Source organism: Pelmatolapia mariae, linkage group LG16_19 (assembly GCF_036321145.2).
Source record: "Pelmatolapia mariae isolate MD_Pm_ZW linkage group LG16_19, Pm_UMD_F_2, whole genome shotgun sequence".
In the NCBI taxonomy this organism is placed as follows: Eukaryota; Metazoa; Chordata; class Actinopteri; order Cichliformes; family Cichlidae; genus Pelmatolapia; species Pelmatolapia mariae.
Genome location: NC_086241.1, coordinates 16,153,860 through 16,178,391, shown reverse-complemented (window position 1 = coordinate 16,178,391; position 24,532 = coordinate 16,153,860). Strand labels below are relative to the sequence as shown.

At 39.8% G+C, this 24,532-nt stretch overlaps 2 protein-coding genes across 3 annotated transcripts in view; both read right to left on the bottom strand.

Moving 5' to 3' along the window:
- The window catches only part of myo3b (myosin IIIB), a 68,035-nt gene extending 59,043 nt beyond the window's left edge, over window positions 1–8,992 (bottom strand). The window contains 2 exon segments of the mRNA XM_063497428.1: window positions 8,562–8,598; window positions 8,900–8,992. Coding sequence (XP_063353498.1) covers window positions 8,562–8,598; window positions 8,900–8,966 — 104 coding nt within the window. The 5' untranslated portion in view covers window positions 8,967–8,992.
- Window positions 8,993–10,102: 1,110 nt separating this feature from the next.
- Window positions 10,103–24,532, bottom strand: part of ubr3 (ubiquitin protein ligase E3 component n-recognin 3) — a 40,288-nt gene continuing 25,858 nt past the window's right edge. For both annotated transcript variants that reach the window (XM_063497430.1, XM_063497431.1), the window contains 10 exons: window positions 24,082–24,167; window positions 20,480–20,585; window positions 18,694–18,794; window positions 17,560–17,684; window positions 14,104–14,211; window positions 13,756–13,881; window positions 13,492–13,671; window positions 12,992–13,201; window positions 12,707–12,846; window positions 10,103–12,533 (listed from right to left, as the gene is read on the bottom strand). In XM_063497430.1, the coding sequence (XP_063353500.1) occupies window positions 12,416–12,533; window positions 12,707–12,846; window positions 12,992–13,201; window positions 13,492–13,671; window positions 13,756–13,881; window positions 14,104–14,211; window positions 17,560–17,684; window positions 18,694–18,794; window positions 20,480–20,585; window positions 24,082–24,167 (1,300 nt within the window). In that variant the 3' untranslated portion in view covers window positions 10,103–12,415. The remainder of the gene's footprint in view (window positions 12,534–12,706; window positions 12,847–12,991; window positions 13,202–13,491; window positions 13,672–13,755; window positions 13,882–14,103; window positions 14,212–17,559; window positions 17,685–18,693; window positions 18,795–20,479; window positions 20,586–24,081; window positions 24,168–24,532) is intronic.

The window sequence follows — 24,532 nt, the reverse complement described above, 5'->3', positions numbered from 1 at the left end:
AGAAACAAATGGAAATGTTAATTCCCTTAAAACCTTCACTACTTCGTCTTGCAGAAAGGATGCTTGTTGTGAATAACAGTTGAACCTTACCGTGACAGAGCAGCAAGTAATTAAAACCTATAAACTGTGCAGGTAAAGCACACAGAGTACATTTATTCCCTGAGGCATTTTTGTTCAGCTAAAACCAATGACTGCATCGACCTGGACAAATCAAAGCAATATAAGTCCACAGACAACACTCTACTTACATGGCAAGTGTTATTTTCTTCTGACTCATCAGGGCTGAGAAGAATTACAACCAAAGACTCTCTGGCGATCATAATATAACAACACCAGTAGCAACAGGAATGGCCTCCATGGGAGGACAGGCAACAAGTGGCATTTCCCACAGCTACTGAATTAGCCCTCTCCACAGGGACCTTGTCACTGCACACTAAGAAGTGCAATCTTCTAAAGATCAATCGGATTGGTTAGAGATTATCTTGAGAAGCGCTGTCCTGAGTGAACACTGAAGCATTGCCACACCTCCAAATAAACTGTTGTATAAAACTATAAAGCGTTTGCATGTCTTCAGCTTATTACAGTTATAAGCACTAATGACCAACGGGAATGGAAAACACCAATGTAAATCATCCTTGTAGTCAACATGTGATGCTTCTGTGGCAAAATACAACATATATGGCCAATGATGCAAAGGATTAAGTGTCAAAACAGCTGAGAACAAATAACATGATGGATAAGGAAGTGATACAGCCACGTCGGGATGCATGAATCTTATTTTTACAAAACGACACATAATCCAGATAAGCGTGATGGAGAGGGATGTTTGTGTGCAATCTCACGAATGCTCCTTTTGTCATAAATGTGTTATGCATCACGGAGGTTGTATGACCCTGAGAAAGGCAGGGGAAGTTCGCATATTGATGGGAAAAACAGTGAATGATGTGTAACCCTCAGGGGGCGCAGCAACTCACACATGAGGACAGATTTATGAAATGTTGTGCATGCACCGTGAGCAATGGCATGCTAACTGATACTAGATGGATATACCACAATTCTGCAGAGACGCACAGACATGCAGCACAGAGTGATACCCTTCAGAGTGTCCTTCAAGGAGCTGCATGTCATCGCCGAAAAAGCCAAAGTGCCTGCTGTAATTGTGAGTTTTTTCACATCACACATTTAAATACAAATATATCAGATCACTTATATATTACTATTTATAATCAAATATGTTGTCTTACCCATCAATACACTAGGAATTAATCATTTGAGATATCAACATCTCTTTGCAAAACCATCAAAGTGGAGAGTTTTCCCCCCATGAGCTGTAAAGTTTTTATCTCATCACATAGAAAGTTAGTTTGCCCACATAAGTGGAGCACACACTGTTGGAATTTACATAAATAGCAGTACAGACTAATTACAGTCATTAACCTTGAAATTTAATAATATATTTTTTCTTTAAGGATGTCTACTGCAAGTTCTGTAAGTACTGTAACATCACCTGTCACTTGTTGCCACCACACCTATTTTTTTCTATAACAGACAGCTCATATTTCTCTACAGTAGCTTTTCTCTGAGATATCTGCAATGTTTTCCTCCAACTTTTAGTTGTGTAGCTGAGCCTGTATGCAGATTATTGTTAAATGTACAATTCATTTAGTGATTAATGTGTGAATATTATATTTTTAGAACTTTACAAGTAGCACAAGAACTTTGATCTCACCCAATTTGAGCAATAAACCCTCCCCAAAAACTTACCTTTTAAAAAGAATCCATCACAAATATACCACGTTAGCTCACTCACTTAAATATATTCATAACTCATTTAAAATTAATAAAGTGCAGATGATAAAGCTGTAAGTGAGACATACCTGCTACTGTGAACGTGCTTGCCACTGCCTCACGACAAAACGCTCCAGGCTAGTTCATGCCAATCTATAGGGATTAATAATTCACTAGTAATCTGCAACCTGATGCACAGTGCTGTTAAATATTCAGGTGGCAGATGTAGCCACTCATAATGGTGGCTGATATGAAGCATCCCCTGTTGCAGCCCAGTAACCAGGAAGTCTGTGACAGTTTCTAAGTCACATGATTTCTGCCTATCTTCACTCTGCTCATAATGTCCTTTACACATCGAGCTGCTGCTGCTTCACTCGTTCAGACAGCTTCTGATGCTCTAGAGCCTTATAAACCATAAAGCAATATGACAAAGATATCCAGAGCCTCCAAAGACAAAAAAAACCTCCCAGGCTATAAGTATATAAGACTACAAATATGTAGGTATTTCAGCTTTTTAGTCTAAGTTTAAGCATTTAAAATGTGCCTGGATCAGTACTTTATAATAATAATAATAATAATCAGTTTCACCTGAAAAACCACAATGCTACATATTCCAGGAGCTGGAAAGTGCCCTAACACAAGCCGACACTTGCACCAACTATGTAGAAGTTTCTAACATTTTTATACCGTTCCTCATTTTGAACGTTTTCCCAAATATGGGCATTTGTCATATTTTGATTAATCACTACAGCAGTAGCAAATAAGGGGAAAAAAAACACAATTTGACTGTAATTTTTTAACAAACTAATTAAAAACACAGAGAGCATGTTTCTTCAGTTTTTTGTACAAATTAAAAACATTTTTAGACACAAAAGGTTCTCTCCACGTGTGTATTCGCAGCTGAAACAGCCGCTCCAAACAACCACGCCTTCATTTAATCTCCTACACAATTACTGGTATTTTATTTCTCGTATAAAACTTTTCTAACTATGATTTGTAGGCAGGTACAATCTATGACGAGGGATCACAAAATAGACTGAGCAAAGTTTTATAGCATCTAAGAGAAGAAAAAAAATCAGGCTGGGAGATGCTGAAAGAAAACAAGATCAATTTATTGATTTTTTTTTTTCTTGCATTCAACTTGACATGTTTGCTAAGTGATTATCGGCATAATAGTGACCATTAAAGCATTTAAATTATACAATGTATTTGTGGAAGCCAACTAAGGTTAAAAATAGCATCAGCTTTTCAGCTCAGCATCAGTTTTATGCTATGTACTGGAACTGTGTTAAACCGCTCGGTGCCTACTTAATAAATAAACAATGTAAATACATAAATGAGAACCAAACCCAATCAATAAAGACTTGTTCGAGCTCTTTTTTACTACCAGAAGGCAACGAGAATTTCTTTAAATGGGCAGGAGATACAGTGAAATAGCGCTTAAGAACAGGACACCGCTGCTCTTCGATTGCAGTGCTCAGGTTACCCTTTGTTTACCATTCTTATCAGCACAGCTGAAAAAAGGGATGCTGTGTCTGATACACAGTGGTACATGGTATTTTCAGTTACAAAACAGGAATATGTGCATAGTAACACGGTGATTATATTTGGAAAAACTACCCTGCTCTGCCTTTGCTCATTGGGCACATTTTCTGTGCATCTACATAATGCTAAGTGTAGGTCTGAGGCGGTAACAGCTGTACATGACGTGGCCGGCTGCAGCACATCTTTGTCACCAGAAACAGTACAGAGTGAAAGGCAGTAATCTAATTTTCTGCTTCCATCAAACTCGTACAATTCCACCCTCTGTGGCAGAGCCTTATGGGAAGTCCGCTGGGTAAACCCCTTTGGTAAGTCTATGGAGAGGGGAAAAAACCAATAATCCCTTTTAAGGGGATATGAAGAGGCTTTACGGTAAACCTCCACTAGCCATGAGTCAGGCCTGAAGCATTTCGCCCTTGTTCTCACCCTGGAAGGCCAAAGCCTCACACAAGCAGAGACAAATGCATTTATTTTAAACATTAACATCTTTAATCTTAGCGGTGCACCTGCATGATTAATGATCCCTGATTGACATCTTTGGATACACAAAGCATCAACCGTAATAACAAAAAGGCACCATCACCATCTAAGTAATCAGTCTTAAATGAATTATAATTTCTTATTTATAATTAATTATAAATTAATCTCAGCCATATCATCACAAACACCACAGCTGTGCCACTGTGATGGATGTGAGTATGGCTGTGCTACTGTTTAAACGTAACAAAACTGAATGAGAAAGCATCTGCAATCGTAGCAGGGAAGCAATTTTTTGTTCTTACATTTGTTTTGGTCAGTCATCAGGCAGTTTGTGAAATTTTCTTCCCTTCAAGATAATCAATTGATCTATTCTAAGCGGTATTACTGCAAAGTGGAAAACATTTAGGCATGACAAGCAAACCACGTAAAGTTTACAGACTGGAGTCGAGTGAGGCGGATAGCATGTAAAAGTTGCCGATGCTCTGATGAGTCCATACACTGTAAAATCTAATTAGTTCCCAGAACTCAAAAAAATTATGGAAACTCGTTGCCTCAAAAAAAATTGAGTAAAGCTTAGCTAAAAATGACTAAGTTAGGACAACTTATTTATTTTGAGTACTCTGTACAAGATCATTTGTTCCCAGAACTCAAAAAAATTGGATCAAGTTTACGTAAGATGACCAAGTTAGGGCAACTTACTCATTTTGAGTACACTGTACAGCCGTGTTAGTTCCCAGAACTCAAAAAAATTATGGAAACTCGTTGCCTCAAAAAAACTAAGTAAAGCTTACTTAAGATGACTGTTAGGACAACTTATACATTGCAAGTCTGCAGTATTAAGAATAACTTGATATCTCTGACTGTGCAATACTAATTGTTTACCTACTGACAAACATTTCAAGTTCAACTAAATGAAAAAACAATTTGTGGTAACGTGAATATGATTAAAAATAATTAACAACAATTTTTATAATGATGTTAAAATCAGCCCAACTTTTATTTTCAAACACAAGAAAGTACAACAGCCAACATACTGGACATGTTCTGCTGAACAACAAACAATTATATTGCCATCACTGTTAGAATCTTACAATGAAACAAAGTCTCAGATGTAATTATTCTGAAAGTAAGTTTAGGCCTACCACAAGTTTGTTTTGTACTTACATTACTTATATTATCAAAATAAAATATTTGTTGTTCTGTCACAAGTGCAGTCTGTAATTTAAACAACACATTTGTTTTGCATTCCAACACAGGAGCTGGAATGTTGTATTATTTTAAGGATGGCTTGTTTCCAGTCCAGGCATTACTGCCTGAATGACTATCATGGATCGAGGTGATTCAAATGTAGGTGCAGAAGAAAGTCTTTAACTTCCCTTAAGTACAGTGGCAGTGGATGTGGGTTGGAGATGCAATGAGCTTGAACTTGCAGGCGACCATCTTCACTGACCACACCATCTGTGACGGAGGACTCATCTCTCCTGGTGTCCTGCAAGCAAACAATCGTTTTGTTTTTTTTTTGGAACATGAACTTAATTGCTTTCTTAAAACATTTTTTTCTGCATTTGGTATAAAACAGACTCCAATTTAGACAATCTCAGGCTCCCTCCCCACCGGAGAGGTGACATTCAATGTCCCAAATTGTCAGTCTGGATAGCCGTGACCACCACTCAACATACAATAATGTCATGAAAGCATCATTTTAAAAAGGGCTATGCAAACATGGCCAATAACTTTCATTCTAATGATGTGCAAAATGATTTGGGCACAAAACAAATTTTGCTGTTTGAAAACTTGCAGACTTCACTATATACAGTGTAGACCCTCTAAACTAAGTTTGGGGGATGTGATCTTTCAAGAAATGCAGACCAAACTGTTGTTGTTTGTTTACTTACACAGCATGTCTTGTAGAATTAACTGGAGTCACCAGCAACAGCATAGTGCAGTCATATCTCAAGTTTAATAACAGAAGACAGGAAAAGATCAGTAAAGAAACAACTTCCCCAAACCAAAGCACAAACAAAACAATAAGTAAAACAAGCTATGGTTAAAGTTCAGCCTGATTAATATAAATGTCACTGAAAGTTGCTAATATATTGGAAAACCAAAATACTTACCACTGAGTTGATGTCTTTCTGTCCAACAACAGGAGTGCTGGTCCCGAGCCTCAAAGACAGTAAGAAGCAAGTAGAGGGAGAAAAAACAGAACATATTTCAGAAACTGATTTGATCCTTAATGGCTGTGCAATCATTGTAACATAGAGTTTGCTTATGTTGTTAAATAAAGGCTAGATTTGACATTAATAGATGCCACAGATGTTCAAAAGCTGCCACAAAGCATGAAAAAAAATGGACGTGATGAATATGTGATGTCTTGATAAATCGAGCAGATATTTGAAATTTACACAGCTACATTCTCGCCTGAAAAATAAATAAATAAGTTTTTCAGCAGTGCTCCTCCGCCATTGCCGCACTTACAAGTACGCACAGGCTCCGACAACCGTGGCCGACAAATGTGATCCTCCCTTTCCCCAGACTACCCTTTCTGGGTCACAAAATAACCTTTTAAGATATTTTCAGGCGAGAATGTAGCTATGTAATGCTCAAATATCTACTTAATTTATCAAAATATCACATATTTGCAAAAGTACTTCCACGTTTTCGGAGAGCTCTGTTATCCACCCCCACACCTACCCCACCCCTAACGGCTGCACCTTCAGAAGAATTTTGTCTGGGCTCTTATCTCACTTATTTATTTCAAACAATCAACAGAAAATTTCACCGACATAGTTTTATATAAGGTTTTTAAGGCTGTGGTGTTAATTTTTAAGTAACATGAGCCCAGCGGCAGCAGCAACGCTAGGCTAACACTAACTAGCTAGCAAGATTATAAACCTGGTGCTAAACTAAGAGAAGCCACAAAATCAGTTTGAATAAGAGTAAACATTTACTCACCAAGTCAGTGTATCAGGTAAAGATCCACAGCAATGACAACAATAATATCTTGAGCTGACGCTTCTCCAGGTTTGCTCAACATATTCCATAACAAATGCACCATGAACACGCGGACTGATCCGAGAGGGAGGAGGACGGTAGTCACGTGGCATTTTCAAAACACATCTTTCATCCTTCCGCACTGAGAAGCAAAACTTCCAGCTTACTTAGTTTTTCTAAGTTAAGACAACTCAAATTAATTGAGTTTATCACCGTTTTTGCATAAAAAGTACTGGTAACTTATTTAAATTGAGTTCTAATAACAAACTGATAAAAATGGAGTTCAGCCTATTTAATATTTTTAATTAAACACAATATTACATTTTACAGTGTAGCTCTCTCTCATTTGGCATTAACATCAGCACCAAAACTGTGTGCTGGGAGCTTCATGGCCGGGGTTTCCATGGCCAGGCAGCTCCTGTTGATGTAATGTGTAGGTGACCCAGTGCTTTTTTCCTTAGTGTTACTTTAATAATGTATTACCTAAAGTCAGGTCTTTAAATGTTTCACACAGTGTCGTGTATGGACACCAACACATGATGTAATCAGCAAATGATTTAATTGTACACTTTAAACTTTAACTCAAGGGGTTTAAGGTCTGTTCATTTTACACAGTTTACATGCAGCTTTGAGCCATGTGTGGTCTGTTTCCACATTATTGACATATAAAGTCTGGAGTTGATTCCAGTTGTTTAAGTTCGGCAGCTGTTCTGAATGAGAATTCATAAGATAGAGGCACCAAGAGGCATCAGACCAAGTTAAGAAGGCTAAACAAGGCTACCATAAGGCAGAAAAATACCAAACTGACCTATCAGAGAGACAGGAAGCTTCAGAAGTGGCCAAATCAACAATGCAGTAAAGAGGGTGATTACAGAATCTTTTACTTGGAAAACCACTTCACAGCATCTAACCAAATCAACAGCAGTTCTGAGGCTTTTGGTGTATTTATTGTGAAAGTCTACAATTAAAGAGATGCAAACAACATGCCAAAATAGTCGCTGGAAAACATCTAGTTCTAAAAGAAATTCTTTGGACCAATGAACTTGGCCCAAAGTTGTACACAGTGATGGGAAAACAAGACTCGAATGGGCTCGTGATCCAAAACAGACCCCTTGAAAACACAGAGGAGGTGGTGTGACAGCATGGGCCTGTTTGACTGCCAACTGAACTGGGTCACTGATGTTTATTGACCAGAAGCAGGACAGCTTCTTAAATGCATGGAGTTATACTTCCTGCTCAAGCCCAATGCTTCTTAACGCCAATAAAGAGAATACTCTTAAACATCAGAGTCAGTCACCTGACCACGTCTTTCACTAAGTAAAGACAAAACTGAAGGTGGTACAGGTCTGGCAAAGCCTATAAAAGAAGGAAATTCAGAGTGTGATGAAGCTTCTGTACTAAAGATGGAAGTGTACATTTCACATCTTTATTGTTCTGCTTTAAACCCACTGTGGTAATGAACAGAGACAAAGAGAAAAAAAGAAAGAAAAAAGGAGCATTTTAAGCTAAAGTGATTGTAAAACACAAAAAGTGTTGTATATATTGCGATTTTTGCATAACTATCATAATGTAGCCTATTTAACTTTTTTTTTTTCCATCTAACTTCCGGTTTCTTCCCTGAATGATTGCTGGTTTACAGTATTTCACAGAGTAAAGTAAAACCAAACTGACACAGTGATTAAAGACATCCAGGTTAAGGTTTAGGGCTGTGCATTTTTTTGTTTTTTAGCGCTACAGATGAGGAGTCTCGTACCTACCTCGACATTGTCGCCTCAGTATTTCCATCTCTGTCATCTGCAAAAGAGGAAACTGTTTAAGACAGAGTATCACTGCACAGCTGCATCTCCATCTCCGTGTGAGTTTAATAAAGACCTAAAGCACACTGTCTGAATCAACTCTTTAGACCCAGCTTACCGTCCATAGCAACATATGCGAAGTAATTTCCCTGTTTATTCAGCAAACACTTTAATTATTAACAGTATGGACACCTGAGCATGTTGTCCTGCAGACCGGAAGCGGTTAACTGGCTGACCAGTATCACCTGATGTAACCTTGAATAGTCTATTCATGCTCTGGAGAGCAGCGTGTTACTTACCTGCGTGGGGGGAAAAGAAGGAGATGTCGAGTGATGCCCCCCGGAGGACGGCCTGTAACAGTAGCATCTCCCAGCCTGACAGTGGTGACACGGTCTCAGCTGTGTCCTTCATAACAACTCCCAGCCTGTGCAGATTACTTTTTTTTCTTACTTCTTTTTGGCCTAATTGGTAGCAAACAAAGCCTTTGTGTGACCATTGGTCTTTACCCAGAGGGCCTCAGACCAATTATCCTGCTCAGTCACATGGCAGTGAAACCTCTTTTTCAGAGCACTGGGCCGGAGACTAGATGTAGCAGTGCAAGGACAAACCAGCACAGACGGCTACTTGTTTGCAATTGTATTGTAGTTTTCCTTTTTTATAATGATAATGGTTGAGTACTGGATTTTCAAATATATTTAGCTTTTTTTTTGCAGCACCTCTATTCTCGTCGTTGTTGAAAACTCGACCAGATATGTCTGTCGGATTTGAGCACCAATGGCCCAGAGACCTGCAGTTTTCATTATGAGTTGAACAATGACCAGTCACCACTTCTTCACTCTGCACAGTAAATAACATTCATCATTTCTTTTCAATGTAATGTTCCTGTGGGAATGTTAGCTAAACATTGTTGCAGACCAGTCTACCCCCAGAGAAGGATGGCAGCATCCTCTCACAGCAGGAATAATACAGTAAAGTCTGAATGAGTATCTCCAGAATTTGCTGTTCAGGCTCAGAAGTGTACGTGTCATAACATTTGCATTACCTCTACAAGTCACAATAGTGAAAAGAGACTGAAGTAAGCCAAGATTAGATAAATGAAAGAAAAATAAAGTTTTTAATCATTACTAGGGATTAGAGTCTTCTGATTAGAGTTTTGTGCTATGTCTGCTGAAAATGACTTCATTTAGTCCTGTCACTTATATTTGATGGTGTGTAGATGCACACATTGTGACACACCTTCCTAGCACCAGGTTGGACCTTCACTTCATGTGTCTTCAAGGAACAAACTCAACAAGGTTCTGGAAACAATTCTCACAGATTTTGGACCATACTGACATGATAGGATCTTGTACAGTGGCTGCAGATTTTTTTTAAACTACATTTCACTGATTTGAATCTCCTGTTCCACCACATCCCAAAGGAGATATATTGGATTGAGATCCAGTACAGAGAAATTACTGTCATGTTCAAGATGATCATAAAAAAAGAAAAAAGACACAAAATCACTGTGTTTATATTTTATTCACATATGTTACATTTTGCATTAAATGTCCCAAGTCACACTTTCTGGTCAAACTCAGAAAGTTTGAGTCAGCACCTACAGTAATGTACTGTATTCTCTCCCCATTCATACAGGAAAACACACAAAAGCTTTCAGTTACAATTTACACCCATCGTTGGCTATTTGGTTGCGGTCATTAACAAAGTGGGTACAACAAAAATAAAAGAGACAAGAGAAAACACAAAAGCAGCATGCATGAATTCAAGAGAAAGTTTTTCAAGTGTTGACTTGTTCCTTAGAGATTCTGCGATGCAGCACAATGTGACCCAGCATTTCAAAACCAGACATCAGGGATATCAGCTGTGTGCTCATCACTGAAAGTAAGCATTAAAAAAGGGGTCCTATTATGCCTTTTCTCTTTTTCTGTCATTTACAAATAAACTGGGTCATTGATGTGATGGATGCCGATAACAACTAATTCCTTTAAGCTGCTCAGTTCACAACAGTTTTCCCAACTCCTGTGCCGAACTGCAGTTTTGAACGTGAGATGAGGAGGCGGAGCTTACAAGCACTAGGTTTCGTTTTTTGGGACGCCAGGCAAAGGGCAGCCAATCAGAAGAAAGTGAGCTTTTAGGTTGACAGAGGCTTGAAGAGACATTTTAAAGAAGAAGAAGAAGAAGAAGAAGAAGAAGAAGAAGAAATGATAATAAATAAGGGGCTTTTTATGTTCTTGTGAACTGTGAAGAAGCAAAGTTTCTCTAATGAAGTCTCATTTAAAATCATGGAGCTGGAAATAAGCATAATAGGCCCCCTTAATCTTGCAGGCACGGCTGGATGAAACTTCTCTTCCAGGAAAAAAAAAAAGATGATAATCAAAAAATGAAGTAGCTAAGACACTTAAATAATGGTGGCTTAAAGGATGTCATGCACAGTGTATAACAGATACTCAAGTCTGATAGTCTTGCAATGTTGGAATGCAACTATAAATCACAACTACATGATGCATGATGTATAACAGATAGTTGTTAATAATAATAATAATAAATGTTCTGTACTGCAGTTTATGACCTGGCAATCAGAAGCGTAAAGGGAAAGCCTTTTTCTGATGGCACAGACAGACGAGTGACAAGTACTGCAGTCTCCTCACAGAAGCAACACAACTCCCACAGAGTTTCATACCTCGAGAGAACACTGACAGAACTGATTTTTGCTCTTGCATGACGCTCAGGACACCAGATGTGCAGTGAGTTCTCTTTGCCTTCCCTCAATGTTTAGACTTTGGGTTTATATGGGGGTGGTGATGATGAGGCTTAAGACAGCTCAGTGTCTTAAAGGTGGAGTTTTGAGTTAAACAGTGTGAAAAGGCCAACGCTATGAAAAGTGTAGTGGGTGTAATTTGGTGACCGCACACCTCCTTAACCATTAAACTGAGTTTGAGTCAACATTCCCAGCCATCTACGGTAAACCCAAAACACAACCTTAGGAAAAAAACAAAAACAAATTCTTCAAAGTTAAAATTAATTACTTGAACAATGAGCAGCAGCATTTATTTAAATATCTAAAACGTATTTCAGCAAAAACAAAAAAAATTCCTGAGGATGGATTGCAACTAGACCCATAAAAGAAAGAGTCTTTGCTTGTTAGCAAAATAAACTCTAGTGTGTTGATGGGTGGACTTGTCCTGCCTCCTATCACATGTCAGCAGACAATGAATGCACACTGCAGTAACATTGCTATACTTACCAGGAGCTTGAAACTCATGCCAGCACAGCAGAGCACATTTTGATAAATAATAGGGATATGCGTTTACATCAGAAATGGTGGTAAAGTAATCAAACTTTGCAGGGACAATCAGCAATTGATTTTTGTTTTGTTTTTTAAACCAAATAAACTGGAGAGACTTTAAAAGCCTGATCCAAACCAATTCGGTTTGTGGGCAAATTTGTGCTTTTTTTTTTTTTTTTCTTTTTTATCCCCCCCCCCCTCTCTTTTTCTTTTTTGTTTTTTTACTTTTTTACTTTAATCTCACCAAATTCTGTTTTTCCCTGTAGAAAAACCACACAATAAATCACTTGAACACACACACGTGTTAAATCTTTAGGCATGACTGTACACCAAACTTCACATAAACCAAGGCTGTGGCAGAAATAGCCCTCGCTGGATGTTTGTGTTTATCACAGCAAGAGTTTCCAAATATTTTGATCAAGGCAGACACATAAGCCAGAAGGAAAAAAAATCCCTAAAAAAAAAAAAAAAACTAAAAAAAAATCTTCTCCATCATGGGATGTGGTTTTTCAGTGGACTTTGGAAGATCTTAGAGTCCATTATAATGAGGCCCCCAACGCTTATTGATGTGATCAAAGGTGTGTGAAACCCACTGTTGCTCCAACACTCGATACCGCTCCTCACATAAGTAGAGAGGCTTGCCACGACTGGAAACATGCCAGAGGGGGGAAAACAAGGATGGAAAAAAAAAAAAAAAGGGAACTACATTTAAATTCATACTAGAATCACACCAAGTGTTATAAGTGTACTTAAAGAGTTGCTCTAAAGACTCTATGCTATCTATTAACAAAAAAGTGTGACTGGGTGTTATGCGTCTTACCGTAAATCCCGATCTTCCTCTCCGTGCGCATCAAGGTAAACAGAGCCCCACAGACAGAAACGATGTCCACGGATGATGATGATGACTGAAGCATTTATCAGTAGAAAGATGCCTGTCGCAGCGCCACAATGTTGGGAGTGCTACAAAGTGACAAGTGTGGGGGAAAAAAAGGTTTGCTAAAAGCTGACGACTTCAACAAGCAGCTATGTCAATTCTGCATGCTGGGCCTCACAGAGAATGCTTTGAAGATGATAAAAAAGGAACTATAAACCCGGGAAAACTCACCAAAACACATTCACAGATACCCTGCTGCTTGCAGCACACGCCTTTGAGACAGACGAAAGCGCCGCAAACAAGGCAGAGCGCGGGGTCTTTTGGCACCTTTTTGCAGGCAGAGCAGGCCTTTCTGTGATAGTACTGGAAGATGATATTGTAGTTGTCAGGCAGCTGCAGGAGGCGGGGCGCTGCCCACTGAGGATCGTGAACCAGCAAGGTCTGAGGAGGAGAAGACAGACACCCAGCGATGAACTGATTTTATCTCCTTACTACACTTTGACCCAAAGAAGGAGGCCACAAGACACGTGGTCAGCTAGACACACGTGAGAGGTACAACAAAGGCTAAAACTAAACTTTAAATACAGGAATCAGATCTGGCACATTAAGTTAAATTGAAATCCAAGTATTTCTTATAGAATATGTGAGTATTTTTTGATTGTCATTTTAAGAAACCTTTACTTGCTTTGCTTGACTGCACACTGTTAAAAATGAGAAGTTCATAAACATACCAGTGACTCGTCAGCATGTATCTGAGAGAGCCCTTTGACCTCAGCGCCCCACTGCGTCACCAAGTCAAAGGTGTTGACTGGCCACTCCAGACACGAGGCACTTTGCACGGTGTTGGCAGGCTGAGGGGCGGAGGGTAAAAGCCCTAAACATACAGCCAAGGATGCAAACTCCTCTTCCTCCTGTAAGAAGCCAAACCGCTTTGCCGTCAGTTAGTCTGAAAAGGCAGTTTTAACATTTAGGATGACATTTATGATGAATCATACCAAGCAGCCGGTTAGGTTGTCTCCATACAGGTGATGCTGCAAAAGGCAGGAGAGGCGCAGGAAGGGCAGGCAGAACTGCTGCAGGCTGAACTCGATAGACTGCGGGGACCACACACTGGAGCTCAGCTGGAGAGGGAAACAGCAGTAACACCTGATCAATAATCAGCCTACAGCTTGCTGATAATACAGTGATGTATATCTCCCCTAGAGAGATCAGTAGAGATATTAAACACAGTCTCTCACGGTAATGGGCAATTTATTGTTAAAGGGAAAACGAAAGCGGCAGAGAGGAGAAAGAGTGTAATCCTGAAGGCAGTCACGCTCTAAGCAGTCATTTTAGTGTCTCACCATTGTTGCTTCTTCAGAGTTCACCTTGTAGACACTCTTGTCCTTCGAGAGCTCACTGATAACATGACTGAGCAGTGCTTCAAAAGACTTATCAGAATTTGCAGCGTTCTGTGGAACAACAACAACAACAACAACAATCTTTATTTATAGAGCACATTTAAAAACCAACGGTATGCCAAAGTGCTTAACATAAAACAAGGAAAAATCAGGGTCATAAAAATGTAAAAATGTAAAATGGTAAAATTATGTTCACAGGGAAAGCCACAAGTACACAATGGGGATATGACATACACAGCACGAATAAAAGCATAGTAGGAGAATTAATCGAATAAATCTATGCAACAAGGCCGGCATTAACCGGTGGAAAAAGCAAGATTAAACAAATAGGTTTTAAGTCGCGATTTAAAAGATTGAATAGAATCAGACGCCCGGATGCCAAACGGAAGGTTGTTCCACAGCTCTGGTGCAGCCAGGGCAAACGCTCGGTCACCTCTAGACTTCAGCCGAGATCTAGGCTGCACCAACAGCAACTGTGAAGATGTTCTCAGAGCCCTAGCTGGAACATATGAGTTAAGGAGTTCCTTAAGATAGCTCGGTGCTGTATTATTAGTGATTTTAAAGGTAATCAGCAGAATTTTAAATTGGATACGGTATTTCACAGGCAGCCAGTGCAAATCAGCTAGGACGGGAGTGATGTGGGCAAACTTCCTAGTTTTGGTTAGAATGCGTGCTGCAGCATTTTGGACAGTCTGCAATCTATGAAGGAGAGCAGAGTGGAGACCAAAATAGAGTGAATTGCAGTAATCCAGCCTTGAACTCACAAAGGCATGGATGAGCTTTTCCAGGTCTTTATGCGGGATATACTGCCTGGCCTTAGAAATAAGGCGGAGTTGGTAAAAACTGGATCTAACAACAGCAGACACTTGTTTATCAAGTTTAAACGAGCTGTCAAGTAACACACCCAGATTCCTCGCAGTATCAGGAAAGGAACTAGTGAGAAAACCAAGAGCATCACGAAGTTGGGCACGAAGAACATTACTGCCAAAGACCACAATTTCCGTTTTCTTATCATTAAGGATAAGAGTATTTGCCAGGAGCCATTGCTTGACCTCGCACATGCACTCTCGAAAACAATTCAAGGACAGAGCTAGGTCATCATTTAACTCAAAGTAGATCTGAATGTCATCGGCATAATAATGAAAAGCGATGTGATATTTCTCAAAGATAGCGCTTAAAGGAAGCATGTACAATGAGAACAGAGTAGGGCCTAGCACAGATCCCTGTGGGACACCACAGCAGGCAGGTACAGTGGAGGAAGAGCAAGTGCCCAGGTTAACCGAGGAGAGCCGATTGGAGAGGTATGATTTAAACCAATCCAGGGCAACACCCTTGATGCCTACAGTATGCTCAAGTCTCGCCAATAGGATGTTATGATCAACCATGTCGAATGCCGAGGATAAATCCAATAGCACTAGGACCGCGGAGCGTCCATTATCAGCGATTAGTAGAAGGTCATTAAGGACTCGGAGCAGCGCTGTCTCAGTGCTATGATGTGGTTTGAAGGCCGATTGGAATTTATCATTAATGTTATTCTCATCCAGGTACGCCTGGAGTTGAAGCAAAACTATCTTCTCAAGAATTTTGGCCAGAAGAAGACAATAAAAATGCAGACAAACATTAAAAAGGCCAAAACTCTCCATTTAATCTGACACAAACTTCTTGGAGGGTCAACAGGAGCTGGCCTAAACTGTTTTCCACACAGTGAATAAATCAGGCTGGGAAGCTGTCCTTTCTCATGTGTACCAAGGAAGAGTTGGTAGCTTGAATCAAACTCACTCTGATGACTGGAAATGCTCAATTAGATTTACACAAGAACTATAGTCACAGAGGCATATCTGTACATCACAGAGAGGCTGTCAGGTTAAAGACTGTTTAATGACTGTATTGGAAACTTGTGTGATCATTTCTAAGAAAGTGAAGAGCTCAAATACGTTAAAAGAAGCTTCATCTTATCCAATTCAGGGTTATGATGGGGTTGGAGGCTATCCCAGCTATGATGGGACGAGAGGCATAGACTGGACACGTCCAGGATGTACTAACACAGAGACAGACAATCATCCATGCTCTCTGGTTCACTCCCAGACCACCGTGCTGCACATTTACAAAACTGTTTTAAATTAGAAATGGCTACTATTAAACCAGCATATTTCTCAATGTAAAAAAAAGAGAAAAAAAATCCCTCTATATACTTCTAGCAAATTCTCCACAGTCCTTCTGTTGTGCATACAATGTGCTGCACTATAGAATATAATGACTAACACAGAATAATTCTAAAATATAACATCTGATAAGCAGTAGAGACATTACTGAATGTGTGTTCTGATAAAAATTCAACCGGTTTGGCTCGTATGTTATACAGAGCAAAAGCTGCGAGCATTTATCAAGCTGAAGGTGGCGGAATATAAAACAGCCACCTTATCTCGTCTGCTGTCCTTTGTCATAGATTTATAGTGGAGGAATTTCAAGTCTACCGATTTCCTTCCTTAAGGCTGTGATATTTCTTCATGCTGCATCTTTTAAAAAAAATAAAAAAAAATAAATTCAATTTAATTACAATAGCGTAGCTGCTGTTCTCGTTGTGGATTTAAAAATGGAAGCCCGTGAATGCCCTCGCTCCACTGCTCATGACTGTGTAGGGGGAAGATACAAATCCATACTTCCATTATGGATGACAACACCCCAAAGAGGAGGGTTTCAGCTATTCGTCTTTTGACATTCAAACCAGCCACTCACTAACACAATGGTAATAGACTGAAGACAGATTGCCAATTAATGCAGCACTCTCCAGCAACACCGCTTTTCCAGATAATGAAGATTGATACTGTCGATTGTGGAATTCACATAATTGAAACTGCAGGGCCTAAAACAGCTGAACAGCGACTCACACGCAATGATTTACAGTGCTGGAAGCTGGTGCTCGCAAACAATCAGGATTCTAGTCGTTCAACAAGTAGGAGATGTCATTTGGACCCAATGATAGTGTTAAGTCTTGGAAAACCACAAAACAGTGACAACAGTTTCAGCAGCACTTTAAGGTTTGTGAAGTCATTAGTGCTCGTCATTATCTCTGCGGTACGACCATCTATTTGTGGCCTAAAGTCTGACATAATGACTGCTGATTCACCGACTAGAGAGGAGGAGGCAAACTGCATGAGAGGCAAAGGAGAAAGGGGGGGAAAAAACAAAGCAAATAAAGAAATTCAAGTAAAAGGCCAAAAATAAACACAATGCCAGAGAATAAATATCAATACAAAATAAGAAATGGGCAGTGTACTGCATCACTAGCAGAAAGGTCACAAACTCAAGTAGTTCTGTCTCCTCCTGCAGCCACCACTCTGTGCGAAGGAGAGGGGGGAATAGAATAGTACAACGACACTAATACGATTTCATTTTTACCTTCTTGAGTGCTCCAGATGTGCTCCAGGCCTGCCTTTCCTCTGAGCTGAACTTTGTTGACAGTGCAGCCAGAGCCTGAGTGAACTGCAGGTTGTACAACATTTTCACCACGCAGGTAAAGTGCTCTACAAAAAAGAAAAAAAAGGACAAAAGGTGACACTGTGAGCATTGTACCACTTTGAATTCATGAAGATCTTCTCTCGTCAAACACGCTCGCTGGAGGAGGACGGCTGTTATTCACAGGGGCATTGTGTTGCAAAGTAATTAGCAGAGTGTTTCAGCTGTAAAATGTAGCCTGAAAGGTATTTAACTTGGTGACTGAAAAGAGCAACAAAGAGTGCAATTTGTTTTCTGCAGAAAAAGGGGATGCTGGCAGCTTCTGTCCTGGTCACTGTAACAAGTGTCACTACACACAATTATGCATAGAATTTTGAAAACTGGGCTTTTCCCATTATAGGAATCACATGCAGAGGACCTCTCGGAGACAGAAAATGTCTTGCTCTTTCCATTTCCCATAAAGGAATCCACCTGAAAATGCATGTGCATGTTAATTCACGAGCATCTCTCACCACTCTAAAATTAAAATGTATATTCTCCATCTTCCAGAACATTGAAATAATCCTTATATATCTTCAGTTCTCAGTGGTGTACCATGTGCTAGTAAGCGGCACCATCTTGAGACTAATATGGCAATCCTTAAAACAAAAATATATCCAATTAACTAAAATGCAGCCATTTCCACTTATGAGCTATTCCTTCTGTTAAATCTGCCTTGTTCATGTTCCAAAACTCACTAATGATTCCTGCTACAAGTCAAGCTAACACGACCATTAATCAGTCTTCCACTTAGGTCTCTAAGGTGGCTCTTCACAGTTTAGAAGTAAGATGGGGCAGATGCAGAAATGAAGGGCACCACAAAGGAGGTGAGAGCACTCCCATAGTCAGGGTCATGTCTTCCCGATCCCCCCCACACACAGCCAAAGCAGCAACAGCAGCCGAGATAAGGCAAGCAAAAGGCTTCTCATTTTCTCCTCAGTCTGGATTACGACTGATAATGGGGCTGCCCTTGTGGTGCATCCACTGAGAAAGCCCCTGCTGTCTTGTAGTGCCATGATGCAGAGAGAGTTACTGTACCTTTACGCAGAGGCTGGGGCATCGTTAACACAAAGATAATCAGGAGCGACGGGACGTCTCGAAACAGCATGGGTACCTCAGGCCTCTCTTCATCAAAGGAACTGCAAAACAAAAAAAAAAAAAAAGCTTAAGTTTAACCTCAAGTCAAATATCTGGGAAACCCTGGAAAGCACATACTGGACAAAGCACAAGTATCCCTTCATCAAATTAAAAAGAAATGCCAAATTTATGCAAACGGCTTAGCTGTAGCAGTTTTGCATGCGTCTTTCAGACATATACAATAATAAAACCTGTCACTTCTTGCTGATTGACATTTGTGTATAGCTACCTGTATATACAGGACAGCTGGACTCTTTTTCAAACACTTTTTCAAACAGATGTCAGAATTGTTGGTTTTACAATTAGAAGTGGAGATGAGCTTGATTTGTGCTTACGGAGGTTTCTAAGCTTTGACAGTGAAATATATTTCAAGACCAACCCGTGGCAGAAATATCATGCAAATTTTAGACCTTCTCTGCCTGTAAACATCCTGCCATATTTTAATAAATAAGGAACATCTCTGTGTAATGTCTTTGTCTGACTTGCAAAAAGCCATCTATATAAGCAGGTAGATAAGGGAGCAATGTTATTTATTGAATATGTGGAAAGGACTTTAAAAGGTATGAGAACAAAGGTCCTGCTGTGTAAATGTGCTGACTTAATACAAGGCTTGAAAAGGCGTTCCTTGTATCTTTAATGCAACCTTAGTTACATATTCAATTTGTGTGCCATGACATCTCCATTTAAATATCTTTTGTTCTGTTGACAATTTAGCGAGGTCCCCATCTCCGCTCTACTCTTGAAAGGCCTTGAGGGTTTTGCACTAGAGGAACTGCACTTAAAGAATAATACCTTCCATTACCAAACCACTCGCCAGTTAATTCCTTTGTGCACTTGAAGAAAGCCTTAGAAAAGAGAGCTTTCAACCTTCAGTCCCTTCGAACAAATTTTACTGGAATACTCTTGTTTCTATCATAAACAATAAGGTGAGAGAAATGTTTTGCATCTATGTAGAAACATCTCTCTCTGCCCTATTTAACCAGACTATATCGGGTTTACTGCCTAAGGGTGTCAATGACACTGCTCCTTCCAAAACCCTAACAAAGTATTTTTAAACGGCAAATGGGTCCACTGAGAGTGCTGTATGGCTGCGAGCACTTAAACAGTAACAGGTGTAAAAGCTGTCTTACAACACTAACAGGGAGGAAAGGTTGCAAAGACTTGTACTGTATTGTTTAATGCTTGCAAGCACTTTTTAAAAATTAATTTCTTTTTTTTACAGCATGCAAGAAAATTCATATTTTTAAGATGTTCAAATGTAAAGTAGTGCTCAAGGCAGAGAAAGACGTGCGTGAATGAGTGCAAAGCTAGGTGGAGAGCTGAAAGGCGAGGCGCGCTGTGGTGTGATGGCGTTGTTTCTCAGTACAGTGAATTCGAAAGGGTCGTTTCGCTCTCTGTGGAGTGCCCGGTAATTTGCTAGATGTACCAATTATTGGTATCTATGGAAACCAAGCATGGTCCCTTTTCTGTTTTTAGCACCTCTTTGTGTGGAGGAAAAGCGGCTGGGGGCAGGAGGAAATGGTGGCGTTTAGAGAGAGGACAAAGTGGCACTCTGATTGCATGTTTATGTCGATGGGTGGGGGCAGAGCTGTGTGAGAACCAGTAAAGCCTAGAAGGTATGAGCAACATATGAAAAGATTTATAGATTTCCTATTAGCAGAGGTACTTAAGGCTTTACGTCACTCACTCTGCCTCTTTAATTTGTACAATCTGAGTCAACTTCGTCCAGGGGTTGTAGGCTGAATCGATGCTGTACAGACGCATGTGCATGGCCAACACGTGAAACAGCTGATCTGAAAGAGGCAAAGACAAAACACACCATTATTATGAGGTTCATCTCTGTGTCTATTGTCACGGCAGCGTTTAACATAGATCAAACGATGAAAGCACTTGACTCAGGCTGACTGTAGGCTAATGCTCGGCTCAGATAAAACCAGGCCAGGCCAGATGGACTCACTCTATTTCGATAGCCTTGAGCAAACTCTTCAGTCGGGCTGCACCTGTTCATTGTGAAACTAATGGAACATGAAGACAGACCTCCTGTGCACACAGTTTTGCATTTTTATACGCATGCTTTTAATAGCAGGACACCTCAGAGCCTCAACTGTTTTTGTCTGGACTCCTTTCGAGTGCCAAAATGTATGCCGAGACACAAAAAGCAGGGAACTGTCCGACTATTTAGAATTTAGTTATAATATTTCAAAGTGGAGTACTGGCACAAATTAATCAGGCTTTCTTAAATCTAACCTCAACCTCAAAATTAAAACTAAGTAAATGATGCTAGTTCCAATAAACCACCAAGTTTTATATAGTCTCACTGTGAGGTACAGACATATATGCAACACCTTTCTGTTTAACATTTCTAATGACCAACATGAATCTTGTTGGATTCTGGCTGACAATGAATTATCGTGCTGTAATGCAGCAAAGTGCTTCAAATAATCACCACTGCAAATTTGACTTTTGTGCGTGCCACCTATACTTGGAGCAACACTGCCCCCCACAGGTAAAAAACAGGCACAGCATAAAAAAAGCAAAGCGTCTTTCAGTCCTCAATTGAATCCCATTTGTCTTCACTAGAGCCCATTTCCTCTCATCCCTCACCACCACTCACCTCTTACCAGGAATTAACCCGGCAGAGGAAAGAAATGGAGGAGAGATGACTCAAATGACGATTGTTGTTTCTTATGCTAGATCACAGAAATTAAAATCCCATATACTAATGTAATTAAAACTTCGGTGCTCCATCAGCTAATTGCTGTACTCTTTTAGTCTTCTTGTCTCTCACTCCTAACCCTTTACTCAACCCTACTCCCCACCTTCATTTTGATTTCCCCCGTTTTCTGTGAATGATAATTAGTACTGACTTTTGGCTTTAAAGCCAGAGTACCTGGAGAGAACCGGGATGCTGAAATGGATAAGCAGTTAAGGAGATGGGCAGACAGATGGACAGCGGGTAAACCCTTAAAACCAAAGCCGGAAACCAAAGCAGCTAAAATCCAGTCAGACATGAGATTTATTAAACCATAACCACGTTTTGAAAAAGATCTTTAAAACCGTCAGCACAGACTTTCACTGAGGGAATACTGCTGCATACTCACATCTCACTGCACAGTGGTCTTCGTGAAGAAAAAAAAAAAAAAAAAAAAAAATCACATCAGCCACACACAATCAAAGAACACAAATATCACCGCTGACACTCACCATGTACTAGAAGACCAACAACTGAGGTCAGCACGATTCGCCTTTAATGTCGCTGCACAGTAGGAGCCATGTAGTCCCCAAGATTAATTCAAATGTTTGCAGTTTAATAAACCCAGAACTGATGCCACTTTCAAGCCTGGACTTTGTAGATTTGATTTAGCTCATCTCAGGGGAATTGAAGAGCGCTTGCTTCTGTGGTCAATCGTATCCTCGTCATTTGAAAAGACCAAACGCCTACTGGGAAACAAGCTTAGGAAAACCCCCATGGGCTCTCACAGTTAGCCAACGTCGGCTGTTTTCCCTTTAAATCCATTTCCCTAAGAAGAATGAGCACTAATGTACTGCAACTGAGTAAATTTGGCTGTCAGCATGGCTACATGGTTAATGTAGCTCAAAAATGGCAAACCTCTGGTGTGAAATCTCTTTTCAGCCACTCAGGGATGACAGGCCATTTCACTGCAGCAGCCGCAACTTTGACAGAACAATTAAACAAATGGAGAATGGCGTGTAGGCTACACGACAACCTTAACTCTTTCCAGACTCACCATTCACACTTCCTATTGCAATAATCCATCCTTTATTCATTTATATTTTACAACTGATTACATCTGAGATTAATTTATCTTCTAAGAACTGATAATTCAATGCAATGTTCTGATTTTCCTTTGAGATTCAGCTAAGATCACAGTTTTCCTCCTGCCCTAGACATATGCCCTTGTCAGCTGTGACACAATCAACCAAGTCAGCACTTGACCCATTTGTCAGCTTCATTTACCCCGACTGCTCCAACTGCTCACCTGGGACACCATCTATCCTTTCCTGCCATTTCTAATCGTCCCTTTGTTGTTGGGTTGGTTTTTTTTCCCCTCAGCAATAAAAGTCAAATCCAAGAATGGGTTTGACTGCAAGTCAGACAATTTATTACAGCTGATGGAGAATAGGATACATCCACCTGTAGTAACACATGTCATTGTAACTGATATTAAACCTCAAAACACATTTCAGAAGCTGTTATTGCGCCACCAAAGATTTACATTTTATTCTATTCCTGCATCAACTTTGTCTTACACTGTAAACACGACATATGAGAGACAATTTTCCAAAAACTACATTAAGCTCATCAACTGATTTTCGTTAGAGGGGGTTTAAAAAAAAAAAGAAAGAAAAAAGCAAAATGTGTAAAAATAACTGCATTCCTAAACAGTTAATACAACACTTTTCTGAAACTCATTAAGTTAAAGGCGAATGTCTGCGCATCAATCGGATTTCTAGTCTGCTTCAACAACTGTTTGATATGATATTGTAGTTTGTATCATGGTTTCTGTGTCAGTTTCAGAAATAAAACTATACGTGATCATTACTGGGGAAAATGAACTGTTAACATAGACTAGTACATAGCCTAAATCTGATAATAAAAACGTGATGAAGCATTAAACTACACAAAAAAAATTATGTATACTGTTCCTTGAAATACAGCCATTATCGTTTGTTGTATTGGCCTTGGTTCACCCAGGAGTAGTCTGCTTTCAGTGATAGGGGTTTTTGCTATCCAGTGTGTGTAATAAAAAAAAATCCCCTTAACTGAGAACTTTTGGTTACACTGTGGTTTTAACTTTCATGTCATGCTTTAGAGGAGATTCAACCAGCCTGGGGACCATTTTTGAACATTTTGGGAGCCTCAGATCTAACAGAAATACTTGTTTGTTGTGACCCATGTCATTTTGGCTTCATTCTATCCTTTTAATTGATTTGTTTTTGAACTTTTTTGATGTTGTGGCCCTTTTTTTCTGAGAAAACATTTTCTTATAAACACATGTCTTGCTGTATGTTTGATAGGAGATGCAGATAGTTAATATTAAAATAAATCAAGATTTTTTTTGGGGGGGGGGGGGGGGGGGGGGGGGGCAAAGAGAAGAAGAATTGTTCATTTGAATTTCGTTAAATTGTAATTCTTTTAACATTTAAAAGAGGCAGTAGTATCAAGCCACAAGTGTCACACATGATATGGAATATAGGACCCAATACAATGTGTCGAAAATTAATTAAAATATAAAAAAAGGAGCAAGTGAGGGAGAAGCTACTCACTGAGACATGAGCGTTTGGCAGCTGCACTGGCTCCTCCAGAACACAAGTTTCCTCCTCGATGCACAAGTTCCAACTCCAGGTTTGTCCTGAGGTGACAGAGACATGAGCATTAGCAGACAGGAGGTACACATATTAGACAATTCAGCTGGTACACATGTGAAACACACTAGACATGCAGAAAAATACATATACATCTCCCTTGCATATATTCAGGTGAAAGTCTAAGATTAAAAATCTCCTTTTAAACAGAGACTGAACCAAGTTGGCAGCAGACATAAAGGTACTATACTGTATGCATATACCAGAGCTAAAGCAGATTTCTTCAGTGTTAAGACTCAATTAAACATTATAAAAAGCACCAAGTTTGCATCAATACGACAGAATAGGTTTCCAGGCCCGTCTACACAGCTGGCTCTGTTCTTCGAGCAGCAGCATCAACAGCATCATAGCT